Source organism: Parus major, chromosome 7 (assembly GCF_001522545.3).
Source record: "Parus major isolate Abel chromosome 7, Parus_major1.1, whole genome shotgun sequence".
Classification (NCBI taxonomy): Eukaryota; Metazoa; Chordata; class Aves; order Passeriformes; family Paridae; genus Parus; species Parus major.
Genome location: NC_031776.1, coordinates 14,775,595 through 14,794,668, shown reverse-complemented (window position 1 = coordinate 14,794,668; position 19,074 = coordinate 14,775,595). Strand labels below are relative to the sequence as shown.

Sequence of the window (19,074 nt, the reverse complement as noted above, 5' to 3'; positions counted from 1 at the left end):
GGAGTTTTAAAGTTAAGCACATGTTTCCATGCACTTTTAAAGTCCTAATTTATGTAGTCTTTAGCAATAAAATATGCTGGAAAAAAAACCTTTTTGCTGAGAGTTATCAAAGTTTACTCCAGAAATTAAAGCTATAACCTTGACAGAGAACTGAAGTGTTTCATGCCTATACCCTGAAATCTACAACCCCCGAGAGAAAATTTATAAATAATAGATTGTACCAGAATTATTAATGACTGATAAAACACTTATTCCACCAGCAGAAACATGCTACTAACCTGATCTCTCAAAGTGCCTGCAAGAGTGGGCTAAGCCCAACGAAATCTTCTTGAACGACGTCCTTATCCAGAGTAAGATTTTTTTAGACAATCCCAGCATGAGAATTGAAGAGCCTCTAATCATAAAAACAAAACTACACAGTCTTGACAGTGTAGTTTTGTTTTTTTGCAATCCCTACACCCGAGGCGAGGCGGGGAATGCACGACTGCTCAGAAGTGCTAACATAGTTGTTTCGCTTTATATACCCCAGCTCTGCTGACAGGTCTGCCTCATCATGTCAGTGCCGGTTCTGATTGGTTTCTTGAAAGAAAGTATCTTGAGAGAGGGGATTCACTCTCTGTAACCATACACCACCTGTTGGTCTTGATTGACAATGCTAATTTTGGAGGCACAAAAGGGATTCACTGAGGAAACCTCAGCCGTTCCAAAGCTTTTGATTTATAATTCGATTTAGTTTACCAAGTGCAGTTTACATTGCAAATTTCCTAATTCATAATCACAAGACAAAGAAAGCAATAAAAAGAATTTTAGCAGGCCATATGGACAAGTCAGAAGTCATCACATCAGTGAGATTCAGTCTTACTTTCTTTCATTATAAAACATCCAAGAAGCCACACCAAATGCATATGTCAATCACTAGATTAAATAAGTAAGCTGAGCTCAGACAAGTGGCTGCACACTATTAGAATACACCATTTGAACTATTTTTTTTCCATAACTTTGAATTCTAAAATTGTGCTTGGCAATATATAGATTTGGTGCTCTAGGGCTGTTTTCGTTTCCTTCACAGTTTTTCTGCTGTTTGTTCCAAGCGGTTAAGCACAACAAACAGTAGCATACAATTCACAGAAATATGAATTTTGTGAAATTGAAATAGGCAAATACTGTCATTTTTAAGAAAGAAAATATTAAGTCTTACAGCTTTTTTCCAGACCTGTGTAGGCCTTGTGCAGACCTCAGACCATGGAACAGCATATTGGTTTGTGAGCTTCCACTAGCCCAGCTTTGTCATTATGCAGCTAATTATGCCTTTAGAGTGGTTGCTTCTGAAACAGACATCAGAGTTAGAAGACTACTCTTGTTCTACCACACCACCTCATCTGCCTGTTCTATTCCTGCCTATCTACCAAAAGCTTTAGGCACATAACTGGCACATAAGACTACTTAAAATTCCTTGCTTAAAATCAAGCATGTGCTTAGCTGGTTTGGTAAAAGGAGGACTTCAGTCTGCAGTTACCAAGTTCCACATTGACAAGGACCTCTGAGAACACCCAAATATGTAAACACAGACTGGAGTTTTGTACTAAAGCTGCACTTGTGCTTGAAAACAACCTGAAGGAAATCTCCAGCAAGAGAGGCAGAAAATGCCAAGGGGAGAGAGAGAGAGAAAGAGTTTCTCTGCTACAGTTCCTGCAAGGGAGTGTTATCGTTTGCTGATCTGAAAGAAGTAAGAAATGACATATTGCTGTGATCTCATAAAATAACTTCAGAAATTTGATCTGTCCTTTAACTTATCCATCCCATAATGTGGCAACTTCATGGCTGCTCTTGGCATGCAGCAGTATCAACAGCAACACAAACTGGAGGAACCATCTCTACACTGGTACTACCTGAACTCCCACTGCAGCCGAAAGTCAGAGAACTACAGCTCATTATTAATTTATTCTCACAAATAGATTTCAGTGAGCCTAATCCCTCTGTACAAGACTTAGAATGACAGCAAATGCAACTCTATGCAGTGAGGGGAACTCAAGCTAGCTTGTATTAAAAGACGTAAAATGTTCAAAGAAACTTATGTAAAGGGTTAAAATTTCTATTTCTAAACAGAGGCCTGCTAAATTAGCAGACAGCTGTTTTTCTCTGTAGTTAAACACTTAAATAGTGAAAAATCAAACTTGAAGAAAAACACAGGCTAGTATTTGCAAACTTAAAAAATGCAGCTAGCTTTATGATGATGTCTAAATCAAACAAAAAATTAAAAAAGTTTATGAACATACGATAATTTTTAAATTACAGAAATATAAAACCTGTCACATTTGAAGTTTTGAGATGGTCAGAAATTTGTGTCTTTCTATTTCATCAAGTCAACAATGACTGATAACAATAATAGTTACAAGGGAAAAAATTCCTGCATTCAAATACAAATATATAGTATTTTTAAAAATAAGTTCCTTCTTTTTTTTTTTTTTAACTTTTACATTTGCTTTTTAACATCTGTTTCCATTCCAAAAGAAGTTTGTACCTTCTCAGTTTTTTACTTTAAATACAGAAATGCTATTTCAGAACAGTGGAATACTTATCTCATCTTCTCAAGGAAATATGAATTATTTATCCTGCATACCTTCTGTCACATCGATATCACATGTTCAACATGTTTAGTGTCACACAAGAAAAACCAGAAGAACAACTTCAGTCTTATTGTGTAGCTAAGACACTGCTAGTAAAAGTGACATTATTTCTTTGCTCCAGCATCAAACAAAAAGATCCAGATAATGAAAAAAGACTTTTTTTTTTTTTTTTCCCAGGAAGACATTTAAATTGGGGATAGTTACGAAAATTTCAACATCTACCTCAGTCTGCTACTGCCTGAAGTGTAAACTCTATATTGGCAACATTTAGTACATGTCTTACATTGTAGGCCACGACACATTTAAGGAGTAACAGGTGATATTTAACACAGTGAAACATTGTGGTGGGGACACCTGCAATCTCTTTGTGTGATTGACTTTGATTAACTGTAATAATCCTAATGACTTGATCAGTGGAACTGCTGCAGTAGGCCCACATAAAGATGCCTTGAAAGCTGAACACTCTACTCAGAGCTTAAAGACAAAATTCATTCTTCTTGAACACTAAAAATTTCAAAGTTCCACCTAAGCAAGTTTTTACTGTGATTTTTTAAGAAAAATTTCTTAATACTTTTTTTTAAAATTCACAGTTTTTACTTTTGCTCATTATTTGTCAAATCTACTAGTGTTGTACTATCAGAGTACTCAGCAGTAGCTGCACAGCCAATGTAGGATGGTCCCTTGGTCTAGCTAAAAATGCCAATTTGCAAACTGTGTAAAAAGAATTAGTGCCTTTCCTATTCCCTTCTCTCCTTCCATTTTTTCCCATCACCCTTACTTCCATTCATTCCTATAAAATAGTATCTCCTTTCATTTACTATTTTCATTTTACTCTCTCCTCCAATCAACTATGTGAACCAAGAGAGTCGTGAAATGAAACTTCACATAAAACTTCTCACTGAAAGATGCTGTCATATATCCTTACAGAGCTGACAAAACAGAACCCAAAATATATTTAGAATTTTTTAGTTTTCTCTAATTTTAAAGAAATTGGGTGGGAGAAGGGAAATTAATTTTTTTTTTCTAAAGTATACTTAGAAAACTGGAAATTCAGCAAGACTATAATATATAAACTGTTAAACCACTAAATCCTGACTTAAAATCAAATTACATTTCCACCACCCTTATCAATTTTTCTTTCCCTGCTAATACTGCAAACAGTACTTTGTATCAAAAACTTTATAACCTTAAATACAGGCTATAAATTGCGTTATATACACAAGAATATCCATGTTTGTCTGCTGCAGCTGGCTTTTGAAAGGCTGCTGCATTTTCAGGTGCTTGTGATTCCTATCTGAGCCACTGTAATTGAATATGCAAGATACATCAACCTTTTTCAATGCAAACTAGAGCCTGCTTGCAAAATATTGTTACTGAAGAAGGCACTATCAGTTGCTTCCAAAGTAGAAAACAAAACTAAGGCACTAAGCGAGTTTTGAAATTACTTTATCTGTTTCATATGGGAACAGCTTACTGGAAACTACTCATTATAATGGTTCCTATTCACTAACTTCATGTTGATAGGAGTTACTTATATAAGCTCCTTTGAAATACCTAGAAGGAAATTTATAGATGTCACTTTTGACAAGTTTTCCTTGTATATTATTTCTTTATGCATCATCCTCACGCATTTACGTATGTGGAACAAGGAAGAAAGAAAAACACTTACCTTCTCAGCACTTCACTTTAGAGAGCAGGCCCTGCTACCAAAGCCTGGCCCCTGAGTAAAGAATATACTCAAGTGTTCCATTTCCTTCAACAAAACAGTATTTAACATCATTTTACTGGGGACAAGTTTTATCTAACATTTAGACAGTCCTTAGCATTTAATAGATGCATATTTTTCATCAGTTTTGGAAACCTTTTAATAAATCTATGGACATCTATGATTTGTAAAGTGAAAAGAAACAAGCATACCATTTTTCATAACAGAGCCTTTCTCTGGGAACAGTTGGAGCAATAGCTGTGTTGCTCATTGGCAAGAGAAAGTTAATAGACTTTTATTTATTTATAAACACCATTTTCTACTATTTTGAAAGAAAACCATGAGTAAGAACAGATACACAGATTTCTGGTTTGCCCCATGTATTATTTAAAGAAGCATTGTCACTTTTTCCCCCTGAGTTATGTTTTGTAAATCAAGGAGAAATGAAACCTCAAATATTAATTTTTTTTCCCATAGTCTATCAATCAAGTAATAGCAAAAAGAACCCAATAGTTTAAATTTGATGAGCATCCAAGATCAGCAAGCACTGAATTCTACACTTTCATTTTTACAGAATGAACTTCTAAATAGGAAACCATATATGCCATACTAAAATGTTCCAGCTGAGAAAGGAACATTAATTTTAGGGGGTTTATAATTTGGGGGAAAGAAGGGGATGGGCATCTTATATGTACTTTTTCATTCCTCTGAATTTGAGTACAGTTAGAAACACAGTATTTTCTGAGACAATCCTAAATCTAAATAACACACACAAGGGGCTTAGCCGGAAAAGGTAATTGCATAGGATCCATGAGATGTTTGACACTTGTCTTCATAGCATTTTGAAAAAATCTGTGAAAGATACAGGGTAAATATGCAGAGCAAGTACCTCAGTCTGCAGCTACTATATTTATGTGCACATATATATAGCCTTGTGACTCCTCTGCGGGCAGGATGCCACTGACTTTTCCATAACGTCAAGCAAGTGATTTATGTGATCAGGTGAAGACATGTACATGATATTTTTTTTCCAGCTAATTTCCTCTCTCTGCCTGTACTTCAACTTGGAGATAAATTTGTTTCTGCTATTCAGCCTGCATCTTGATGGAGAAAAATGTCTAATATTTTAATATTACAATTTAAGCAATTCTTAAATATGTTATTTCAGTGCCAATTTTGCACAGATGACATCTACTTGGATGAAGCACAAAAATGCTGCACTGCTTAAATCCCTATCTGCTCCCTGTAAGAAGTGTGAGTGCATTGCAGTGGTATGCAAAGCCAGGGTAGGTCTAATCAATGTGCATATACAGAATGACAGAATGCTGGACAACAGGGAATTGCCCAGTACAGGTGAGATCTGTGTGTACAACAGGGAATTGCCCAGTACAGGTGGAATCTGTGTGTACAACAGGGAATTGCCCAGTACAGGTGGAATCTGTGTGCATCTGTTGTGTTGGCCAAGCCATTAAGAGTGTACTTAAGCAGAAGTCTGGGAAGTGTGAATCATTTCACAAAATTTTCAAAGTAAGACTTTGAAAATCTGAATCAGATGGATCAAGCTCAAGAACTGTTATTTGCAAGGGCAACTGTTTTGTTTACTGTTGTGGCAGCCTAACAGCCATCCAAAATGGAGCTTTTCCTGAACTACCTTTTTCAATGCTGCAAGTTGATGACAGTACAAAAGTCCTTATCTTTCTCTACAAAAAGCTTTGCAATAAATTGGAAAACACACCTAAAATCTGAATTCAAGAGATGGAGACAAAGATTCATCATGCTAATGACTGGCCTACAATCCAAAAGATTCAATTCCAGTTTGGGGGTTTTTTAATACCTTGAATAGACACTGTAGTTCTTAAGGAATTCTATTATTGAAGAGTCCTTGGCTAAATTAAAAATGTGCTTTGAAGCTAGCACTAGTATCACTTCATAGTCCACTCCTTTGAGCTGCAATGGCAGGCACCAACTGGAAATGGACTATATTGTCACACTTATCTAGTCCTGAAAGCAGAAGCATTGCAGTGGAAGACTTCTCCATTATGCTTAGAGAGACTTCCTCTTCCTTGAAGACATTACGAATATGTCAATTAACACTCTATTTAATAAACTGAAGAATTCTGAAGTTATAAGATCATTTTGTTTTAAATCCTAATTCTCTATATTAGCTAGTGGGAATGGAATGATAATGGATTTAATAGGACTGATGGAATTTGTAGAAGAATACAATACTGGGTACTAGTGAATCACCAAGGAGATCTGCACTTTTGAAGGAGAGTGTTTATTTTCTCCATCATCACCTTCTGTTAGATTTGTCCAACAATCCAGAGCAAGCCCAGAACAAATTGTAAACCACTGTCTAATAAATGCTGTGCACAGATGAATATTAATAATTATTTATTTGTAAAGAAACAAAATACAAATTTGAATCTAGACATATATTGGATAGCACCCAAAATTCATTGCTTCTCACCCATGGCCAATATCTACCAATGGACACAGCAAACAACACAAACATGCTCAGGAATCAGGCATCTTGCAGTTCAGTCCATCTTCTGTTCCACTGCAGAACAACGGGATCATGTCTTAAATTGAAGTTCATCTCTTATGGCCTCTCAAGTTCAAGATGCACTCCTTGAAACCAGAGTTTCTCTTTAAACCTGTTTAAAGAAGGTCAGTTAATATTGCCCATATTTTTAATGGTGGCATAGACAGTTCATGGTTTTGTGAAAATAAAAGATTAGAGATCAAATAAACAGTGATTACACAGAGAGCATGAAATATTCTAAATCTCATCTCCTTGACCAGAAGACACTTTAGCTATAAACAACAGATGAGAAAAAAATAGGATAAATCTAACCTTTTCATATAGTATATGTGTTTTAATCATACTGAATTCTCTATGTGACTTAAGTAAAATTATAATGATCTCACATGTAATTTTTTACTTAGGAATATTTGCCATATCAAAGCAATATGGAAAAAAGCCCTGAACAAAATACGTGGAATCAAGGCTTTGTCAGCTGGCCATGAAGCAAAGTGTACAGGCAGCCCACAGGGAAAAGGACAAAGCTTTTGGATCAACACATGCAAAAATTTTCCTTTATGCTTACATGTTGCACTACAGCTAGATAACTAAACTTCAGCGATTTAAAGACAAAAATACTCTTTTTTTAAAATCAGAGCCTAAACTAATGAAGTAACATTTAATTCTGTGGTAAGAGTCACAGAGACTAGTAACTTCATGTATCTAATTTATTTAATCTGAAATGGCACAGTGGGAAGTATTGTTATCTTTAATCAATTAATGAACAACAGTTCCTGTCTTGTTAAGATTGCTAATTGTTCTTCAGAATAAGACTTGCCTAGTAGAAAACCTTGCTTATATATTGTGTTCATGAAACTTCACTTAGGTCCATCAATTTGAACTTCTGGAGTACTCTGTGTTTTAAACTCTTCAATCTTATACTAATATCTAGATTAAGGTGCCTAGATTGCAAAAAAATATTTCACTAAACATAAGTACCTTGCACAGGCTCAATTCTTTAATGCATTACAAATCTTTTGATCTAAAAATTTAAATATCTTTGGATAAAGAATAAAGTGAAAGCAGGAGTTACATATTATGCTCATAACATACATTGCCCTAAAATTCATAGGTTAGGAAGCATGTTTGATGTGTGCTTTGTAAATCAAGGTCCTTACAGTGGTTGCAGCAGTAGAAGCTGTAGCATGGAGTAAGATGCAGGTTACCTTACTGGAGTACATTTAGCCACTGGCCTTTCATCTCTCTCACATGGTGTGTCCTGGGCTTGTACTAGCTCGGCTGTGGTGACATTTACCTCTTCTGAAAAGTATCCATCTTCCCATTGTGGTTTAGCCTGAGTTACACAGGAAGTTTTGGGGGGTTTATTTTTCTCTGAAACAACATATGTACATTAGTGGAAACAAGTTGCTCATGTAATAAGGCAAGAGGGTGTCAAGAAGCATGCAGCTGACAGGACAAATCACCTATCACTGTCACGAAAGCAGAGCAGTGTGCCTTTCCAATTTCATTGCTGGCAACACAGATATATCTCCCAGTATCAGCAAGGACCACATTTCTTTTTAAAAGATAATAGGTATCTCCTAATTTCTCAATCTGTAAAACAAGAGAATACATATAAGGGATCTTTAGTAGCATAAAGCTATATAAATTACCTTTCTCACAAGAAAAATTTCAAGAACATTAGAACATACACTGATATCTCCAGATACCACTTGGATGTCATCCTTTGTCCAGCAGACATGTGGTTTGGGCTTCCCATGTATAGTGCAATGCAGGATTAAATCTTCTCCTTCTTGCAGAGTTCTATGTCCAAACTTTTGTATGAAGTTTGGCTGTTTCCCTTGTACTGAAAAGAAAACCAAAACAAAAAACAAAAAGGAAACCCCAAACAATAGTCACTGTGTTTTAAAGGACACAACTAAAGCAACTGAAGAAAATAATCTGTTCTCTTTAAGTCCATCACATTGAAAGACAAAGAGAGCCTTTACTGAAGCCTGGAACTCAGGATAACTTGTTTGCAAGACAGTTAGTTGGCATATATTGTTTCTCTATCTAATATAAAATTTGTTAAAAATCATTGATATTAAGCACCCAAGAATTTCATGCATCAGTTCCGTGGAAGTGCTAAAGAATCATGTTTGGTAATGTATTAGGCAAGGCTGTGTGAATTATTGTTTCAGTGAAGGTGTAAGATTAATTATTCCACAGTGACAAAGTCATGAGGGAAAATTTTATCATTTAGTGCATTGCTGTACATCACACTTTCTTTACTTTCTCTCCCCCTATTTAGTTAAAAAAAAAAAAAAAGTTATTGGAAAGATTAAAAAAACTGGTATTTGCAACAAACATGAGGGGCAGAATAAAGCCTCTCTACAGCTTTGACCACATCATTATTCTGGCCATCATTAATACTGAAACCATTCACTACCACATCATCCAGTACAAATTTGGTTCAGATGAAGGATGGGCAAGTAATTGCATTTCTACTGCAATACCCAAAGCACATGAGATTGATTTTGTGCTAGCCTCATGCCAACTGTGGAAGGACAGATGACACCTGAACCACTACAAGAACTGATCAATACAAATTAACCCATCAAAATTGAAGGAATTTTGATCATCACCATCAGTTTGTACTGAATAAAAACATTGCTTTCTGTGACTTGTAACTTAAAGAGCTGTAAAGCTGGGTTTATTGAATCACTGTACTATCACTTGAGGTTTCACTTATATTCCACCTATGAGATTACAATAAAAAGAGAAGACAAGCTCAGAGTTCAAACTAAGAATTCTTGACACTGGGAGTATAAAGCAGATGTTAACACAAGAAGGACACACAAAGACATCCTACAATAAAAATGAACTTTTTGCATCTCTATCACATAAAGAATGTCCTTCTTCCTCTTTAATATGAATTATACCACATTTCCAAAATATTTAACAGAAGTTATCACTGGCCTCCTCTGAAATAGAAAGTTACTGAAATGTGTATTAAATGACAGAGTTTAGAACTGCTATGCCACCATTACTCCACTGTTTAAGGATGAAATCTTTTCTTTATGCTATTATGAAACAAAAATCAGCTTCCCTTGAACAGGTGCCCATCAACTTCTAAACCCAAATATATTGAGCCAAAGGCTATTTTTGCCAAGGGTGGGCCTGCTGGCTTCACAAGGCAGACATTTTGGTCCCTGTATTAATAAATTCAGTTCTTAGGTGAGTTCCTAGTTGCAATAACCTTTCAAGCTTAGCTGCTTTTCTATTCTTCCTATATACTGTAGGACTGAGGCACCAATGCAAAGCAGAAGAATGTAAGTTTTACTCTCCCATATTTGCACTGACCTTGTGTGACCTCTCTATTAGCCAGCCAGAGCAGCTCAAACAACTCAGTTCTTAGCTGTTGAAGTTAGAATGTGCAAGCTACCACCCCCATTGCATTGCATGCACCAGAAGGCCAGAAATTTGTGATCTCAAGCTTCACTTCAAGCAAGAGAACCAAGTTTACACCCCTGCCTACTCCTTGCAGGCAGTTAACAGTAGGTCACAAACAGAACATGATTAGCTTGTATTCCAGTGCAAAACATTAAGTGGGCTTCAGCCACTCTTTGGGATAATTTTGGCTGGATTCCAGTACTTGTGCAGTTTGGATTACCTTGTGAAGTCATGTTGCATCTCATAGCAGAATGACTTTTACCATTAAAAAAAAAAAAGGAAAAATCTGAGTGTAATGGTGACAGTGATAATGATCAAATCACATCTTGACTTTATATCATTAAGGCAGCAGAACATAAAAACTGAAATGTTCCATTTCTAGAGCAAAGGGAAAAGTATGTGCAAATAAAACCATGAAGAGGCAGTTCCTACACGTCTTTCAGACACAGGCTTCACCTCAACAAAGTCTGCTGTAAAAAAATTTATCATCTGAGAGCAACCCTCAAAATAGAATGATAGTTGTATTTCACCAATGGTTTTCACATGATATCATAACAAAACGTCAGAAGACAACTTGTTAATTGCAAATTATTTCTTGGCTGGACATCCCATGATGTCCACATCCACAAAGGTTAGAAAGAACAGATCTGCTCCTCCATTGTGGGAAAAAATAATCAGGTACTGAAATATCACTCTTACAGTTTCAGACAATCATTTTGTCAGCTGTTAAATATTCCATGAATTATCAGTAGGAACCAGTAGAGTTATACTGCAAACTGGTGAAAAAACACAGAAAAATCACCTGGAGCAATTAAAAAGCTGCAGGATAAAAGTTCACCTTCATCTGTCTATGACCCAGCCTTCACCCCTGCCTAAAGTCTCTCTCACACACTTGTGTGCAGGCCAAGCCAAATTGGTTCTAACAGACAGTTTTTCAATTAAATTGCTTCACAGTTATTCTTAATCTATTTACTCTAGGCATGTAATTTCCAGTCTCTGGTGTCTTGAAATGTGATATTAGCAATTTTATGAACTTCCCATTTTCTCTATGAAATTAAGCTAGGCAGATTACCACCATGCTGCTTAGAGACTTTGGATTTGCTCCGCATTACTCTAAATTAACACTGCACTTTATTGTTTTGAGATTTTTGTCTCAGTCAAGCTCCTAACACAAACAGAAGGATTCCTTTATTAGGAATATTAAGTGGGTCTCATGACCCAATTGATCTGGAATATCCATAACCCAGAGCTCCAGTCTCCTTGGATACCATGTGTAACCTCCTTAAAGTCTTGGCAGTAATTTTTCATGACACAGTTCCTCTGGACCACGGATGGTAACACACACACAGAAATGACTCCTTTACCCTAGGAAAGTCTCCAGAGGAAGATGCAGAAGTAACCATACCTTACCAGTCATTTGAGAGAAACTCACCTTCTCCATTGCAGCTCCAGCCACGTCTGATCCAATCTGGGTAATGACTCATCCTCCCTTTGCCTACTGACTCAAACCTGTGACCTCAGACAGGCTGCTTCTCTTGAAAAATTAAAATAATTAATTCCTTTCCCCCTCCATATTTAGGTACCTTATGTAAAAACCCCTTCACATGACTCCACATCTTGTAGTCAGGCAATATAAATAAATTAAATAAGATATAAATAAAATAAAGGAATATAAAGAAATAAAATACCATTTTCTTAAATGGTGTCAGCATATGAGGAAGGAGGAAGGGAGTGTAGGTTAGTTATATGCCTAAGGTCTTTCTTTTAAGGGTGGTGGGACTGAGGCTTAAATCTTTGCTATAAGGGAGCCACCAGGAAGATGTAAACATTTTGGGATCTTGAAGTAGCTGTAGGCTCTTCAAAACTGTAACTGCAGTGTGGGGACATCAGTGTTGTAAACCAAGAAAGAACCAGAACAATACAAAACACCCAGATGCATTCCCTGCTCTACAGTATGGTTAAAAGAAGGAGGAAGTAAACCATGCCTAGTATAAACTATTAAAAAAACCCATGAAAGTAGGAAGCATTATGTTAAGATGTTGCTGCAACAGAATGAGTGTTTTTTCCCTTCAAAGAAATACTAGTGCATCATGAGACTATGTTACTGCCACTCTTTTTTTCCTCTTTTTTTTAGATTATCTAAACTGAACACAGCTGGAATTTTCCAGCAATTTTTTTTAAGGACTCATTTGAGTTCTTAAATAAAGGGTATTTAAATCCAGTCTGCCAGCACAGCAGTAACCAGTGTTGATTATGTCTTTGTTTACAAAGCAAAACATTAAAACCATGAGATTTTCAGAGTCCTGCTGTGAATGCAGTATCTCTAAATCACTCTTTTTGAAATCTAGTTTCTTGTGGCAATTAAAATTGTGGCTGATATCCACATACCCATTAAAAACTGCATTTAAAGCTATTCTTGTTTGAAAGTAGACACAATACCACACTCAAAAAATCAACTTTTGTTTACCTAAAATTCACAGAAATATTCAAATTCTCAGAGGGAAATTTTAACAAACAAATGAACAAAGGTATTATATACTCCCACAATGATTTATTAAGATCTACATTACCTTTATTGTGACATAGAAAATACACTGCAGGAAAACAGGTGAAATTTATACCTGAGAAAATTTTTATAAATCTACATTTCTGGGAGATGACTGAACTGAGAAAGTGGTTCATTAAGGGTAATACCAAGTTAGTTAGAACTTACTGTGTTCCCCCATCTGTTCACCACTTCCTCCCCTTGCTCCCTCTCTTTGCTCTGAGGTTATAGAATGAGAACTTTTCCTTCTTCAAAGTCACAGGAATTTTTTTAAAAGTTGCAGTCACTGGGCCAAAATATCTGACCCTCAGCAATTGCAATGTATATTCTTTTCATAGCATGCTACACGGGAAAAGGTTGACTTCATTCCAACAAATCATGCAAGAGAAGGTAAATATTTCCTCTTTAAAAATTTTCCACAGCAATGCAATTGTAACATGAAGGCTGGTAATCAAAAGATGCAGGAAAAATCATGTAGCTATTTGTCAACTCTTTTTACTGTACAAATACAACAAATACAAAGGCTAAAAAATGAAGTTATATTTGAGGATTTATAAACTGAGTCTTTCACTGGCACAGTTATATCATCATTACATAATAATTAAACAAATTAGAACTTTAATAAAAAATACATTTGAGGTTGTTCTTGTCAAGAAGAAAATACAAACTGTAGGTGTACAAAATACTGGTTTGGATTTACTGCTTTGAACTTAAAGGATAATTCTGTTTGACTGACTTTTCCTTTTTTTTAAATTTGAATACACTTTTGGATATTTCCCCAATTTGGTTGATTGTGTTTGAAATCAGTATGTTAAAAATTTCAAATGTATGCAAATGCTCATTTCATAAATTATTAACTTTCTTGTCTTATACTAACAATTTAGAGGATTATTAGAAATATTTGTATCTTTAACTTTGTAAGAAGGCAGAGAAAGTATCACAGACATCTATTTAAGCAGAGTGGAATGTTTCAATGTTTCATTTTGTAAACATTTGTTCTGTGGCATGCTAGATGCCACTTTGACAAATCCTGATGGTTCTGGGTCAGTTCTGTAGCACAATCACAACTCTGTTGGAAATACTGCAGCTTCCCTTTGAGGAGGCTCTGTGCTGGGCTGAGACAGATTTAAATCTGACCAATGTTAGTTCAGTCACGAATACTATAATACCTTTACTAAGAAGCTTTGTCCTAAAAATAATTTGTTTGTAAGCATACAAGCAAACATGTGGCTGAAAAAAAATACATTCTAGGTTTAAAAAAATGCCAATGCCTTCCACACCCCATCCCAAGAGAAGACATATCCCAAAACACACAGTGATCTGAGCACTCTACCTGGCTCTATATTGACATTTGGAACCTACAACCATTCAAACTGTTTGCAATGCTATGGAATGCCTACACTTTTAGAAAGCAAAACTCAGCCTCAGATTCTAGAAAAATCTTTGTAAGTTTTTATCTCAACATCTCTATGACAAAGTTGAATAAACACATAACACTGGCAATAAGGAAACAAGCAATATATCCATTTTGCCAAAGTGGTTTGGTACATATTGTGAAAACACGGTGTAAGAAAACAAATTCAACAATGTGATAATTAAGTCTGGTGCAGTCAATATTGTACTTATTTTGTGAATAGCCAGTACATTAGTGATACACTAATATAGATGACACACAACATTATCCAGTCTATTCTTGCAATAGGTGGCCTGTTACCTTGCACGTGAAGAATGGCACTCGAGGAGATAGTGCCGTTCAGATTTTTAGCCCGAACAACATAGAGGCCAGCATCTTTATCACACACCTTCTGAATGAATAAAGTATGCTTTGTCTCCTTTTGTAAAAGCTTTAAGCGCTCATCTGCAGTCAGTTTCTGGCCCTTCTTGTACCTGAAGCAGAGAGTCAGTTTTCAGGTCAGAGTTTTATCACCGCATGTCACACAGAACTCTGCAAATTCAGACAATCTCAGTAACACTACAGTAACAGACAGAGACCTGCTGTGCTCTCATTTCTCAGTTTTAAACTTGGTCTGTCAATATGTGTGAACAGTTAAACAATGCAAATTACTAGATAATACATTCTTAACAGTAGAAAACGTGGTTCTGAGAGTGGTTTCAACAGACAAGTTACAGCTCTCTCACAGCAATATTAGAGAGGCAACATGAGGGCCTGGGGCCTTGGTTTTGCACTGAGACATTTTTGCTAATAAGGTCTTGAGTCAGTCCACATCCAGCTCATGGATAAGCTCTAAAGGATCAACAAACAAACTTTCTGAACTTGTATCTTCAGTATAAAACACAGCCCAGAACTTTTCTCCACCCCAGCCCACATAACATTTACTTAGCTCACATCATCAAACAGGATAGAACAATGCATTAGGAGTTATTTCAGTGAACTGGTGTCATATTCTAGCAGTAGAGTATCTGTCACCATGTATTGGCATTGACTCCTGATTTTAAGATGGAAATTAGAGGAAATTCTGGCTCTGCTTGCCCCATGATGTTTCAGCATAGGCTGCGTTTAATCTAACACAAACATAAAAACATTTTTCCACATATATACAGGGAAATTTCTACACAAGTACAAAATACACATTATTAGTGAATTTGTAACTTAAAAACCATAATTTTTTCTGTTTTCATGAATTTCTAATTTGCAAAATAATTCCAGTTGAACACTACCCTTTTGAAAGACAATCTATCAATAGTGTATATATTTTCAAGTTAAATTAATGCTTTCCTACAATAAAAATGAATATTTTGTTTCACCAATAATAGTCTTCAATCTGTACAATACTGGTATTTAAAACAAGGTAACTTTATTGATACCAACAGAGTATAGCACCAAGGTTGCAGTGTCCAGTATTTTTCTCAGTGCCACTGAAAAAAACTCAGTTTAACAAAAACTTACAGTTTAATTCTTTAAATGTGAAATAAAAATCTTAATGTAATTTTTTTTTTCCAGTAAGAGGCATATTTAATTTTAATACATTGAAAAAAAGGCCTCCATTTTGGAAGACTAATGGAATAAGTAGAGAAAAGACAAATGAGGTAAAATTGGAGGAATACATGCCACAACATATAGAACTATGAAAAAAATCTTGAAATCCTGCTCCTCTTTCATTCCCTATTCCGTTTGGCAGGGAATTTTTAGAGTTCAGATGTTTATATTACATCATCTCTATTTCTCACAAATCCAATATAAAGTAATCTAAAGAGACACATAGCAATTAGGAAAGAGATAGACCATGCACACCAATATATGATATAAAACTGATTCTTTTAGTGTGGATATTTAGATGGGATTTTTTAACCTATAACCTTACTTTTGATACCTGACTTTCACATACGTGTAAATGTGTCCCCATCTATGTAGTGACTGTAAATATTTCAGTGTGCATGCACATCTATGTGTCTGTCCATACATAGTGCCCAGAGCCTGGGAAAATGCAGGTGAATTTATTTATGGTAAATCTGAAGTGTGAAGTGATTTTAAGAAGGCATTGAACAAGTGGAACACCATATTCCAAAATACGGAAACTGTATGATGCTTTTGCTTAAAAACACTGGATATGTTTGCAGTATTTTGCTACTCTTATTCAAAAAATTTGGTACAGAGTGATTATTTCAAGTTGGTTAATTGTTGAAAACAATCCTGGAGGTGGAAATCATGCAGAAGTGTGGAGTAGAAAGGATACAAGCCATTTATTCTAGCATACAGATTAACTGATTTGGTTATAAGAGGTTTGTGGTGGCTCACTACTAGGTATATTTACTACTTCTCATTGCAAGCTACCCACCATGTCAGTGTAGGCTCTGGGAATCCTGTTACTTCTACTTCCAAAGTTACCGGAGAGCCTTCCATGACGGTTTTGTTAGACAGAAGCTGGGAGAAGTTAGGCGCCTGTCCAGTTAGGCTGGCCATGCTGTTCTTTTCTGAAGAACTTCTAATCTCTTCTCGGGTAACCATCTGCCTCTGACAGCTTCTGGTGGTGTCTGATTGAAACACGAAACCTGAGAATGCATCGGGCAAAGCATGCAGCCTGTCCTGGGGTTTAGTACAGTTATTCAAGGCATGCACATTTTCTTGCGTTTCTGCCATGCTTTTATGAAGTTCAAGGTGTTGGAAATGTGTTTTGCACATTTCACTCATCATGCTATGTACTGGTTTGGCTTTTATAGGGCAGGAAGCGGTGCTAGTTTCAGGTATTCCTTGTGAGCTACAAGTCAAAGGAGACACTGCTCTGACTTTTGGACCAGAGTCTGTTAAAGAGATACAAAACTTTTCAAAGCGATCTGATGGACTTTCTGTTCTATTATTTGTAGCATCAGCAAAAGCAGAATTTGTTAAGAGGTCAGATGCTTCCATCGGTTTTGCAGTTCTAGTGGTTTTCTGCATTTGCAAGCTGTAGGAACTGACATGCAGACTATGAGAACTACAGCAGCACTGCTCATCTAGCTCTGCTTCAGAATGTAAGAGGTTGGATTCTGGTGTCTCAGAAAGCGGTGGCAAAGAGATATCATCAGGTGATATACACTCATATTCATCTCCAGAGGGGGTTTCTTCTGCCAGGAATTCAGTCTGTAAACTATCCTCTTTGGCTGAAGATGACAGCTCTGTATCCTGTGAAACAAGATCCTCACCAGCTGGACAGATAACTGAAATATCAGCCAATATATTCCTCTCCTCAAACTAGGAGGGGAAAGAAGAGAGAGGGAAGAAGACAAAGAAAAACAAAGAGTTATAATTTAATACATCCCCTTGTCATGCAAAATCTAGCAACGATATTTCTTTTAATTAAGCTTCTGAGAGGCAGAAAGAAAAGGGGCAAAAGACAATTTGTCAAAACATGTTGCAGCAGCTTATTGGAATTTTAAACTGTTCAAATAGATTCTAGAAAATATTATTATAGCTATGTATAAACATTTATTATAACAGTAACAATGAAACAAAAAGTACCTTTCTATAAACAAAGGGCAACCTGTGGATATCCTGTGGCTTCAGGATATGAACATTTGCAAGGGGAAGGCAGAGGAGGAGGAGTAGGTGCCCTAATTACATCTAAATGGGACACAGTTACATAGCTATATAAATATATTAACAGCCAAGTTGCTGGACTTGTTTCTTTGAGAGAACGAGTTGTCAATCATGGTCAAGAGTTAAATAATTAAGCCAACAATTCTGTAGCATTTTACAAACATTTTATATTTCTTTTTTTATTTTTTTTTTCCTGGCTGTTACAAGATCCTCCCAAATATTAAAAGAAAAGCAAGGTTAAAATTATTTTTATGTTAACTTGGATCCCTTTCATCATGTTTCAAAGAGAATTGGGTGAGGCATAAGTGCATTAATTTTAATCACAAAGCATCAAAGATGTTATCTGCTTTGTTAATTACTTCTCTGCCTCTTAATTTTTGTATGAATGCAATCATATATTCAGATTGATTTCATTTGTGTAAAGGCTCTCAGCAAAGGTGTGTGCATAATGTTTGCTTAAGCTGCTCTCTCATTGCTGAGCACTATACACAAATATGTAATCTACTGAGCAGTGTTTCTATCACCTATAAACTGACCACTCAAATAAAATGGGGTGGTACACTGAATTTCCTTGCTTTCCAAAACAGGTCTCTTTGGCTGCATCCAATACAAGAGTGTGGTGGTATATTTGTTTCAGTTTTATTTTTGCTTCACTGCTCTAAATACAATCTAACAATTAGTGCAAAAAAATTGTAAAAACCCAGAAGTAATAGAACCTCATATGTGCCCTGGCCCTTTAGACATGTTAGTTTCAATATAGATGCTTTTCCAAATTATTACACTTGTTATTTCAAAGCAATGTGATTCATGCCAGATCTATGAAAAGATGACTGGAAGAAGGTTGGGATTTTACTGTGTCTATCTTACTAAACAATTCAATTCAGTTGTAAGAAGAAGTTCAAGTTTTACTGTAAAAGTGTTTCCCACAAGAATCCCCAGATGAACTCTGACCCCTGAAGAGATGGAAGAAGACCCTGGGGGAAATGTGTGGAAAAGAATGACAGGTGAGCTGTGAGGCAGCAAGCTGCCAGATAGACTTTGGCAGCATGGGACCAAAAAAGCAGGAAGATCAATGTGCAGTGAGGAGGTCTAGCACACTTTTAAGAGGGTTATATTTGAAGTAAATTAATACTGGGAAAGCAGCTTGCAGGAGTACAGATAAAATTAGAGATTGCTGGCCCACTA

The 19,074-nt window shown here is 36.0% G+C and overlaps 2 protein-coding genes across 4 annotated transcripts in view; both read right to left on the bottom strand.

Moving 5' to 3' along the window:
- Nucleotides 1–490, bottom strand: part of TTN (titin) — a 240,011-nt gene extending 239,521 nt beyond the window's left edge. Inside the window, exon 1 of the mRNA XM_033516034.1 lies at nucleotides 279–490. The gene's annotated coding sequence lies outside the window, so the exon portion shown is untranslated. The remainder of the gene's footprint in view (nucleotides 1–278) is intronic.
- Nucleotides 491–6,709: 6,219 nt separating this feature from the next.
- CCDC141 (coiled-coil domain containing 141) overlaps nucleotides 6,710–19,074 on the bottom strand; it is a 62,016-nt gene continuing 49,651 nt past the window's right edge. For 2 of the 3 annotated variants that reach the window (XM_019007559.1, XM_015635561.2), the window contains exons 24-29: nucleotides 16,652–17,544; nucleotides 14,569–14,741; nucleotides 8,569–8,723; nucleotides 8,341–8,470; nucleotides 8,083–8,248; nucleotides 6,710–6,989 (exon numbers count right to left, since the gene is read on the bottom strand). In XM_019007559.1, coding sequence (XP_018863104.1) covers nucleotides 6,935–6,989; nucleotides 8,083–8,248; nucleotides 8,341–8,470; nucleotides 8,569–8,723; nucleotides 14,569–14,741; nucleotides 16,652–17,544 — 1,572 coding nt within the window. In that variant the 3' untranslated portion in view covers nucleotides 6,710–6,934. Of the gene's footprint in view, nucleotides 6,990–8,034; nucleotides 8,249–8,340; nucleotides 8,471–8,568; nucleotides 8,724–14,568; nucleotides 14,742–16,651; nucleotides 17,545–19,074 lie in introns of all 3 variants that reach the window. The other variant, XM_019007560.1, reaches the window with a different exon arrangement.